Source organism: Patagioenas fasciata, chromosome 1 (assembly GCF_037038585.1).
Source record: "Patagioenas fasciata isolate bPatFas1 chromosome 1, bPatFas1.hap1, whole genome shotgun sequence".
Taxonomy (NCBI): Eukaryota; Metazoa; Chordata; class Aves; order Columbiformes; family Columbidae; genus Patagioenas; species Patagioenas fasciata.
The window spans coordinates 66,621,311-66,633,061 of record NC_092520.1 but is presented as its reverse complement, the minus strand read 5'-3'; the positions used below and the strand labels follow the sequence as shown (position 1 = coordinate 66,633,061).

Genomic DNA, 11,751 nt, shown 5'->3' with positions numbered 1-11,751 from the left:
GGGTGTTGCACATTTTGTTCGTCTATAATAAGCCAGCATTAAAAAATAAACTCGGGGTATGGAAAGATATATTCCATCAGTCTTCTGGAATTGCAAACCATAGGGTCCTCTAGCATGCACCCAGTTTTGGGACTTGTTTTCAAGATAGTCACTTGTTTAATCGTTGTAGCGAAAACTTGATCAGTATGTGAATGAGCTAAAAGGGTAGATTAGCAATGGTTGTTTTCAATTTGTTCATCTCATGGGGTTTGTTATTTCTCTTTGTGAAGGTATAGTAAATACAACACAAAGCTCAGCTGAAGTTTGGCAGTTTGTTCTTCTTGGACTCTCTTTATTTCACCTTCTCAGTCCTTGCTACTTAGTGATGCTCCTTTCTTCTCCACTGACTGGAGCTGGCTGGATTCACAAACTTAATATTGCAGTAATTACTCTGGTATTCATTATAAGATGTTTAGTATCAGAGCTTGGCTGCTTAAAGAAAAAAGCAGTGAGTTTCCAGGCAGGGATCAGGTTCTGACAAATGCTTGCAGAAGGATTTAGTGAGGTTACACCTGTTTATCTGCTGCAAGCTGGTCTTCTTTTTTCTTTCTTTTGCTGCCATTTTCCCACGTCTTCAGTGATTCACAGCCTCCTACGCTGCGGTCCGCTGGGACTGCCAGAGATGACTTTGTTATTAGACGATGTTTCTTGGATGGCCCAAGTTTTCCTTGTAATCTGATTCCATCTAGGGGATGGTGTCAACCCTCTGGGACTTTTTGGGAATGGCTTAAATTGCATGCACTTGAAGGAACTTTGTTTGTTCAAAGTGACCTAAAAGCGCAAAATCTCAAAAGCAATACTCAGTTTTCAGTTCTGGGCCATAAAACATGAGTTACTGAAGTGCTTGACGCTCTTACGGGTGAGTCCCCCTGTTCCATGCCCAGCTCTCCTCATGGGTCACCATCCCATGTGTGCACGGAGCGCCTGTGTCAAATGACCTCTGGTGCCGACGTTGCCCTGATGTGTTCGCTGTTGTGCCCTCTCCTGTGTCTGCGTGATTAGTGTGGGAGATTTCTCGATCATACATGGAACTAAAAGCGCAACCTTGGGGCCTGTTTATGAGGTACCACTAAAAAGCTTCTAGGGAGTTTTGCTTGTGTCAGGTCTATGGAAGTCCACCTTCTCAACAGGGTGGTGTGTTTCCCTTCTCGATTTGTGAGAAAGATAACATATCACAAATTATCACAAGATTACGTCTGTATACTGTATGCACTTTTTGTAGACCTCTCAAAACTAGAGGGAATTAAAAAGGGAATTAGAAAAATAAATGGTACTGTATATTTTCTGCCACCTGCTTATTAGAGCTCCCGCTTCTTCCACCTACTTTGGAACACTGAGAAGTAGAAGCACAGCTAGTGTATTCCTTTTTCACCACTGCATAGACACTGTCTCCCTCTGCTACCCAAATTCCATGCCAGAGTTGCCAAGTGGCGAATTGCACTAGTGACTGGATGTTCGTTCACTTGAAATTGCATTCGTGCAATAAAACCATTTCCTATAGACCACTGATTTGCTATCGTTCAGGTGATCAGCGATGTTATTAATCATTTACTTTTGCTGCTAATCTGAGCCACACTTTAGTTTGTGAGAAAGGGTGCAGAGGACGTTCAGTATAAATCTGAACTGTGCAATTCTCTCTTGAGGCACATGTCATAAAGATGCCAGGGAATTAATTCCCTTGCTGCTTCTGCCACAAATGGGATTTAATGTGAGCCAAGAAACTTCAGCTGATGTTTGGTGTTTTATTGTGTGTCAGGCAAGCCCGGAAACTTTCTCCATGAGTGCTGTGCATGCTGTTGACTGATGAAATATTTCACCCACTCCAGCAGTGGGAGGTTGTTTAATTAAAGAGAATAGGTAGCACGTACTATATCAAACACGTACTTTAATTCTGAAAACTTGGAAATGAGAATTAATAGATTCATGCAGAAGCATGCTTACAGGGGATTAATGACTTTTGTTGAGCTCGTGATTAATCATTTCCATTTGAATACATTGCTCTGAGAATACACTTGGGATCCAAAAAATTAAAAATGAGGATGTGGGGGCTCGAGGGTGGGAAGGCCAGAACTGAAATGTGTTTCCCTCCAGTGGCACAGAATTAAATCCCCTTGGCTGATGCTTCAGGTAACCGTGACTGTCACTTCAGCCCTGCATCTGGCCCTGCAACTTTCTGCTCTGTTTTCAAGCATGCTGTAATACAGGGAACATGGCTTAAAGAGAGAAGTAAAAATAATAGGTTCAAAATATTAAGAAAAAGCCCTATTTCATAGCCATGGTTGAGTGGAAAATACAGTGAAGGTTTGTACAGCATTCACATGGGCTTTGGTATCATCCAGCACTCACTGACATCCAGAGTCCTCCTACAGGCTCGAAGGCTTGGGTCAGACCTAGTCTAGCAGGATCATCAGTGCAACCGCTTTTGTCATGTCTTGCCTCATCCAGGATAAAAGGAACTGCCTCCCAGTTGTAGGACTGGGATTTCAAACAAATGGGTGGTAGTAAAAGATACAACGAAGTCCTTTATGAAAAGGTGCCATGTGGAATGGTATTTAAAGAAAAACTGAGCGTAGGGTAGAGCAAGAAAAAGGTGAGGTACTCAATTGTGTGGTTCTGATGCAGCAAGGAGGATAGAGGGGGGACAGGAAAAATCAAGAGGAGGAATGAGTCTCCAATGATAGTCACACAGAAAGGGAAGAGCATTAAATCAGTTCTATTGATTGTCATCAGAACAAAAGTAATACTTTTCCCTTAAGCAGAACTCTGCTGTCACAGCTGTTTAGTTGCTAATGTCTCCCCCTAACAAAAGACACAACATTAGTGCAGAGAGGTTGCTGTAAGCTGAGGTTTAACTGGGGTTGTGCCATATTCTCCACTGTGGTTCTGCAGATTTTTTTTTTTTCTAGTGTATTTTTACATCTTTATATGTTTATCTCCTGAATTCTTCTGCTGATATTCAGACTTCCTCAACAGCTACTTTTCACTTTAAATGGTAGGAGGAGGGAAGAGTAAAAACCTGAGTGATTATGAGGGGAGCCTCCTTTCCCCAACTCTTGCTAAATCTTTATCCATAACTGAGTTCAACATTTAGGATAAGAGAAACACAAAAGTAGTACATGAGGGGTTAAAAAAACCAATGTAATTGGCTGTAGAACAACATATTCCTCTCTCAAATAAAAGACTCTCATCCACTAACCATCCATCTCAGTCCTCATTAACGTTAGTGGGAGCCTTTCCATTAACTTAGAAGGATATTGGATCAGCCCCAGATCCTCCATGCTGGGTGTGACAGGCACAGTCTTTAAGCTCAAAGGTGAGCAGAAGGAATTTTATGACTGAAGAGTCTGTGTGAAATCCCAGCCCTCTAGAATCCAATGGTGAAACTCCCATTAACTTCATTAGCGCTGGGATTTTGCCGCTAGGCTCAGCATGAAGTTAAGTCACTGCGGCGAGAGACAGCAGGTTGTTTGACAGCAGAGATGCCAGCCGTGTTTTATCCATGGCTGGAATGCCTAAGTGTGAACTATTTTCGCTCTTAAAGTTTCATGTTGCCATTTCAGTGGCAACAGGAGTGAACTGAGCCTGAGCACAGCTGCCTGTCTCATAGGGAGAGAAATTTAGTATGGCACCTGGCATGGGCTTTCCTTCCAAAAATGATCCCTTCGGGAGTTTTCCAGCTTATTGAGAGGTGGCTGTATCTAATATGCAGCAGATAACTGGAATGTACACTTCTATCCAGCAGCAGAGACCATGCCCATAATCCCTGCCCAGGTGGAAGAAAGCATAAAGCAAGAGTTAAAATAGAAATAGGGAATTGGGAAGAAAAGAAGCTTCTAAGAAAGTAATGAGCTGTACTCATCCAGCTGTGCTATCTGCAGGGAAATGATGTATTTTTGAGTTGGAAAGAGACGTGTGTGTGTAAGAAGGAGGAAAAAATGATTGCAAACACATGCGAATGGAAAGAATTTTCACCAAACTCTCCCCCAATCCAAAAAGAAAGCCGTCCATTATAATAATTGCAATGTAAGCCCCAGAAATATGCTGCAGCATGAGGCCAGATCCCTCCCTGGAGGGCCTGCAGGCAGAGATGAATATAAAAAGAAGGCACAGGAGTTCAGGAGTAGGTCAATACAATGATTTCAGTTTTTAAACAACTAGCACAGGATTTTATAGAAAGGGCTGAAAATCTATTTCCCTTAAGCAATTGGAGTTGAACTCAGAAATCCAAGGGCTTTTGAAACTCCAGTTGCTTTCAAAAGTGTTTGTGGTTATCAATACCTAATCCTGGCCTGCTTCCCAACATTGGGCTGCCTTTGAAGTATTGCTACTGAGAACTGCTCCATGCTTCTCCTCTGCCCCGGCCTGCTCCCTGAGCAGGCTCCAAAATGGGAAGCTTAGTTGTAAGCGTGGGATTCTCCTTTTCTTTCAATGTGTTGTCATCTGATATTAGCAGAACCTTCCTACAAAGACATGGGGATGGCAACAAGGTGGCACTTAGTTCAGATCCCTAAAATAAGAAGCCACTCGCTTCAGGCCACCGAAGATCTTTGTCCCTTGTGAAGAGCACATGGGCCTAGATTGTAGTGTCCGTGTTTAGATGGGCTGTGTGTGAGTCTCACTTCTCCTGGGGTTAAAAGGTCCATCCCTTCAAATACTGTTTTATTGGTAATGCCAGCTTGTCGTTCGTATATAGAATTATCAAAAAGGGAACATTTTTTTTCCCCCCTCCTTTTCTGTGAGCTAATGCTAAATGTAGTTCCGTATCTCCCCCCGCTCCCAAATCCATTTTTCTCTCTAGAGCATCCGGAGTGCATGACTTCATCAGCCTGATGATCTCGAGCCTTGGGAATGCTGGCTTTGTCTCTGAAACCAGCAGAATGTGCTGAGCAAACACCGCTGCTAGTCAGGCAGCATCAGGGCTGGCGGCTAAAGCCTCCTATGCAAGAAAACTTCCTAGGAGCTTTTTTATGAGATCATCTTTAGCGATCTGGGCTTGTCTTATTTGGTGAACTGGATTGAACACAAGGGCAGTGGTACAGAGAAATAAAAGAGCTCTTGTTTCCCAATGTTTTTGCATCTTTCTAGGATTACAATTTTGCACAGAAGCAGACATTCACTCTCCCTTACGTTGCAGCCTCATCTTTCATACTGACAGTGTGGTTTCTGACACTGGAAGCAGTCCCAGTAAATTCTGTAATGGATTTTAGAATGTCATTGGGGAGGGGGATGTTTCTTCTCTGAGTTTTAGAGCTTTATCTCTGATGCAAACTTCTCCTTAAGCAGAACTACATTGCTCACTGAAGTGTCTGGCCATAGACCATTGCTGTTCTTGTGTGTTGAGCAGCTGGAGTGTGCTGAAGCAGTGAGAAGAGAAGGATTGCTAACAGGCATCTAATGGAGGCCATTCCATGAAAACTCCTGTGATATGAGGGCAGGAGCACTCCGTTGGACTTTGCCCACTTGTTGAAAGGTGTATTTGCTGCCGCAGCTGTTCTGGCGTGCCACCTCCTGAAAGAAACAACAGGAGATAAGGATGAGTTAGATATTACTGGGATAATAAGAGGAGGTATTATGTTTCTATATTAGCTGATAATATCGAGGCTATGCAAATGCAGTCTTTATGGTCTGCAAATATCTCCTCCCCTCCGCTAGGAAGATAAGTTTTTACAGCTTGCTCAAAGCTTCACAGAAGATCAAGATGCAGCGTTACTTTGTCAGAAGTGATGCAACAGGGCGGGGGGGTGGTGTGTGAAAAAAACAGATAACTGGAGTTGTGTACCCTGGCCCTCAGCTTGTGAGGGGGAGGCACATATCAACATCTTGAACTTCCTCCTTTAATATTCCAGAAATGTGGGCCTGCCACTCTGTGTACATGGCAGAGGTAAATAATGCAGATAGGTATTACAACTGCTGCTCAATTCTTAGTCAAGCATGTGCTTATTAGTCTGAACAGTGCTGAGGTCCCAGCCTTCTGCCCATCAGGCGGCCCAACCCCTGCAGGTTTAGGAGCTGCCAGTGCGTGTGAGGACATTTGCTGGTTTCTGTCACTGTTCTTGTGATGTGGATGAGGTTGAGCATTATTTTGGTGTTAGGGTGATTGCTTCCCACCATGGATTTTTGAGGGGAATAAATCAGTCTGGTCAAATTAGGAAGCGATCCAAGGTCTTGCTTATCACCCACATGAAGCAGAACAAAGCTTTGATTTTATTCTAGTTTAGAAGAGGTTTAACTCTCTGTGGCATTAAGCCCTCTACGATCTCTTCTTGTCCTTCACACAAGCGTCAAAGAAATTGCTATAGCTCAGCCAGAAATGCTTCAAAGATATTCCAGAAGAGAAGTTATTCTCATGCAGCTGAGGGATTGAGCTCTGGCATCCATGATCTTTTCAGGTGGAAACTTTGGAGGTCCAGCCTGGAGACTGGCTCAGTTTTAATGGTTTCTATTGAGATGTGTATTCAAACCAGTGCCAATGCACAGAGGCTTGTATGTCCTTGCAAATAATAGATGTGGCTCTAACACAGAAGATGAAATTGAAGTGTTTGCCATTGAGGCAGCTACTAGAGAAGGTTATGCAGGACAGCTGCTGACTCTGAACATTTTAGAATCATTTAATCCAAGGAATTCGTATCCGAGAATTTTTTAAGGAGCTGGAGAGAGGAGCTCTGTTGACCTCTATACCTTGCTTTTTAGTCAGTGAGTGGAAGAAAGCATATTGTTAACACACCATGAAAATCGAGTGCTGGTAGTAAGTATAGGTCTGTCAGCTTAACATTGATCCAAAGCAAAGTAATGGAACAACTGAAATAGGACTCCTTTAATAACGAATTAAGGAACAACCATTTTGTTAATGTCTATCTACCTGAGCCTAAGGAAAATAGATCGTGTCAAATCAGCTTGATGTATTTTACTTTACCAAGATTACAAGCTTGCCTGATAAAAGATGCAGTAGTCTTCTGAGTGGGCCTCTCTCACGTCTTGATCCAGAGACAAAATGAACAATGTCCAAAAGAAAATGGTTTTGACACTGACAAGTCTCCAAATGGAGACGGATGGTGTGTGCAGAGTGGGGTTCCTGGGGGATCATTCTCTGACCTCTCTCTGATTAACACTGGTACCAGTAGCTTGTCAGAAAACATAAAATCATTACTGATAGTGTTTGCAGATGTGCATGCGGACTGGCAACTGCTGAGGTGATGAAGAAGTCAGCTCACTGGAAGAGCCATCTGCGCTATTTGATAAACTGTGAGAATGTATGAAACACTCATGTTATTTGCCCGGTCCAGGGGCTTGTGTTTAGAGCTCAGGGCAGCAGGTTTGCAGGGGGACAAGGCTTCGGTCCTGCAGAGCAACAACTGCGCAGCCCTCATGGATGGAAAAGGGAGTACAAATCCCAAGGCTCTGCCAGGGTGTGGGATTTGATAAGGCACCATTGTGGATGTGGGAGGAAACATTAGAAAACTGAACTCGGTATTGGTAAAAGGAAGTGGGTTGTTTACAAAGTCACTGTATATTGGATAAAATCCACTTTTGTGCAGAGGGCTAGCACAGATGATATCAAGGGCTGGAATGAGATTTTCATCTCGGACTGCCTTTCAGTGCAGGGGTGGAGTTTACCCTTTGGGCCTGAGTATGTAATTGTGCTACATCAGGATTTAAATTCTGTATTTACTGTTTTCCTGGCAAACATTCAGGTAAATGTTGCATTAAGTAGACATTTATTTTTTAATAACATTGACATTTATCTTGCTTTTCTCCTGACATTTTTAGCACCTTTGCAGACAACTGCATAGCTATTCCTGTTCTAAAATCTGCACTAATTAATTGTTTTTCTGTGTATCTGTGGGAGCAGCTATCAGCAAAGAGAAAGGGAGGCACTGCAGTTACACATCTTCGGATTAAAGATAAATTCAAATAATTAAAGATGTGGTATTTAATGTAGATGCTTTAGGGCTGCAAACCAACATCCTGATACCTGCTGAGAAATGCTGTATTCCACAAATAATATCTGTTTTAGTAACTTCTGCCATGACTAAGGCTAGCATTGGAATGTGGCCTGCAGTAATTACTGTTTTGAGACCAAGGGGATGCGTTCTGTTCACCCAGAAATAAATCACTTTGATTGGTCTTCTCCTATGGCGGAGCATTGTATGTATAATTTAAGATGTACAGCACAGCAGTAGAGCCTTTTAGAACTGGATCATCCGAGCAGTCCACCATGGGAAAGCTAATGTAAGTGATGGGTGAGCAGATGAACACCAACAGTTATAGAAGCTGGCTGATGTCAGGGATGCTACACGGCACTTGTGCAACCAGAAGCAACATACATTTTTCAGTCACCAGTATCCATCCTTCCAGAGGTGGGATCCAGCTTGCCCAGGTGTGGTGGAGCCACAGGAACATCTTGAGATTGCTCTTCAGGTGATTCCCTGAGCACTAAGTGGACCTGCAGCCGTGTCGAGAAAACAAACCTGTCATGTCAAGTGCTAATGACAGGAATTAAGTCATTCTGTGAGCACGTTCTGGAAATACAAACTTGTGTAATTTGCTTGGTGTCCCTTAACAGGCTGCTCTGTGATGACTATGGGAAGTCTCAGAAAAACTTCTGGAGATCCAAGGGAGAGAGCATCCCCTTTGAGAGGGCATTTGCTGAAAGTGTGGGGCTGCTCCGTGCACAAGCAGGTGTGACCTCACAGGCAGAGAGCTGTTTGTTGGGTTATTAACAAGCTGCTTGGAAAGGTTTTCTAAAAATAACTCCTTTTTTATTCCTTGGTGAGTACTCGAAACATATCGTCTAACGCAGAAATTGCAGATGTGCTTGTATAATATCAATTTCCTTTCAATGCTTTTCTCTTCTTTCTTTCGTCTGAGGTCTTCCTCCCTCTCTTCCCTGACTCCAGCTCCTCCTCAGGCTGCAGGTTCAGCCTTGATCTCTGTCTCTCACCCTGCTCTGAAGTCTTTAAACCTTTAACGCACCTCCTTCCACATGGCCCAAGTTTGGCAAGACCCAGAGGAACTGCCTTTGCTGGCAGCTCACTCACCTCTTCCTGTAGTTTGCATGTCTAATAGAACTAGAACCACCAAATTAAAAAAAAAAAAAAAAAACACACAAAAAAACCCACAAAAGTTGTTCTGTTTCATTTCTAGAGAAATTCCACTTTTTTATAAAATCAGCACTGTGATCGAGGCATTCTTATTATAATTTCTGCAGATACGTGTTTCTAACACGAGACACTGCCGTGTGGCGTTCTTACACCCTCTTTTTTATTTTCCATCTCTATAAAATGTCTTTCTTTCAGTTCTGAAGTAAATTAAAGGTTTTAGATTGATGGTTTCAGATGTAGATGCTGTCTGTTCATAGAGCAGGTGCTGTACAGTAGCAGAATTAAACTACCAGTTTAATTTAGCTTGAGCACCTCTGATCTGATCTGAAGAAACCTTCATGCCTGCAGAAAAAGTGAACAATTGTGTTGTCAGAACAAACATGAACTTTTATGATACAGAAGTTATGCAGCTGATTGAAGTGCACTGGCTGATGATATTGCTGATATAACCCATCCTCGTTACTCGTTATAAAATCCTGCCTTTTTCCCCTGCTCTTAGCAGGTTTCCTACTTTCTAGATGTGCTGGGCTTCGGTAATGTTAGCTGAGAAAAAATCCTGTTGTCTAATTTTAAGCCTCATGCATTTTTATGCATTTTCTTGTAATTGGCATTAAAAAAAGTAGAAAAGGGTGGAGGGTGAAGCTTGGATCCTGACAGAGAGGCTATTTAAGTGGTGAGTGCAATCTGGAGGCTAAACAAAATATTTTCCTTTTCAGTCACTCCATGGGTGGTGCAGCTTCTGTACAAGCACAAGGTTCCCTAAGTATGTCTGTAATTCAAAATTATTTCTGGCAACAGGAGTGCAGACAGAACGAATAATAGGTGCTTATTTCTAGGCTCTTTCTGTCTTCTCATGAGGGAAAAAGAGTCTTTTTGATGCCCTTTTGAGGCTGAGCATGATGCAAAAATCAGGTAGACGTTTCGTCTTACTCTGTCCTGATGCTCACCATTTTCTCTGAAACATGGGGACAGTGACATGTGTCTGGCATATGGACTGAGCCCTCTGCGTGCAGGGTTGGAGCCAGACCACAGACATCTCTTCCCTACAGGACCATGAGAGATGGCTCATCCCAGCCCCAGCCTGTGGGACGAGCAGTTTCCATGAGGTTCTGTGCCCAGTCCTACAGCAGCACTGGATCCTCATCTCACACTGGTCCCAGGCTGGAGCTGGTGCAGGCTATTCCTCACACAGGGACAAGGTGCAGCACGAGGGTGAACGGCCCTTGCCTGCACCTGTTGCTATCAAAACCCAGGGGAGGTTTCTTTTCCAGAGTCCTGCATCCAGCTCTGGTGCCCTCAGTACAGGAAAGACATGGACCTGTTGGAGAGGGGCCAGAGGAGGCCACAAAAATGACCAGAGGGCTCGAACAGCTCTGCTGTGAGGACAGGCTGAGAGAGTTGGGGTTGTTCAGCCTGGAGATGAGAAGGCTTCGGGGAGACCTTATTGTGACCTTTCAGTACTTAAAAGGGACCTATAAGAAAGATGGGGACAGACTTTTCAGCAGGGCCTGTTGCAACAGGACAAGGGGTCATGGTTTTAAACTAAAGGAGGGGGGATTCAGGCTGGACATGAGGAAGACATTTTTTACAGTGAGGATGGTGAAACACTGGCCCAGGTTGCCCAGAGAGGTGGGAGATGCCCCATCCCTGGAGACATTCCAGACCAGGCTGGACGAGGCTCTGAGCAACCTGATCTAGTTGAAGATGTCCCTGCTCATTGCAGGGGGTGGGACTGGATGACCTTTGAAGGTCCCTTCCAACCCAAACTACTCTATGATTCTATGAAACCTAAAGGAAGTTGTTTCAATCTCTTCTAACTGTGTATTAATCCAAAACAAAATGGCGTTTAAAAATCAATGTTCCTTTGTACACAGCTTTTCTCTCTTCCCTCTTTCAGGATGATCGAGGCATGGAGCTGAATTACAAGCCCTGCAACATTTGAGTAATAACTGGCAACAGAACATATTGATGAGGGGCCAGAACTTGGTCTAGGCTGAGGGATGTAGGGACAACCTTCTCCTTTAAGGAAATCTAGCAGCTCAAACAGACTGGCACAGTTTTCCTATCCCCCCATCCTGACAGCGGTGAGCCACTGGGCCGGCACCGCGGGGATGCTTTCCACACCCATCCTCTCTCTGCCAGGCACAATCTGTCCTTCTGTGCTGGCCGCTGGAAACGCACGTAGGATTTATTGAACAAAGGTCTGTCTGTGCAGCTGGTGAAGTGAGGAGTGCTTGCTCTCAAATGGAAACAACAACAACTTTTTTTTTTTTCCCTAACCAAATCATTTACTTGAGTAGATGAGATGGTAACTGTGCAGTGTCTTCAGAGTTATTTAAAACCAAATTAATGAAGCACACTCATAAGCTGAGGCATAGTGAGGCAAGTAAATCCTTCTTCCCAAGTCTCAGAGGAGTTACTTTTTCCCTGCAGCGTGTCAGAAGGACTCATGCATGCTTAAAATGTCATGTGTCAGTTGCAGAGCCCACACGGTTGTGCAGTACTGGTAAGTACACAGTCTTCTTCCCTCTTGACCTAGTAATGTGTGTGTAGTCTTATCATCATCATCCCCTTTTTTATTTTAATAGGGGCCAAGCTACACTAGAAGCAT

At 43.6% G+C, this 11,751-nt stretch overlaps 1 protein-coding gene across 1 annotated transcript in view; it reads left to right on the top strand.

Moving 5' to 3' along the window:
• The first annotated feature begins 11,474 nt into the window (after window positions 1–11,474).
• Window positions 11,475–11,751, top strand: part of ECRG4 (ECRG4 augurin precursor) — a 47,759-nt gene continuing 47,482 nt past the window's right edge. Inside the window, exon 1 of the mRNA XM_065829545.2 lies at window positions 11,475–11,646. Within this exon, the coding sequence (XP_065685617.2) occupies window positions 11,490–11,646 (157 nt within the window). The 5' untranslated portion in view covers window positions 11,475–11,489. The remainder of the gene's footprint in view (window positions 11,647–11,751) is intronic.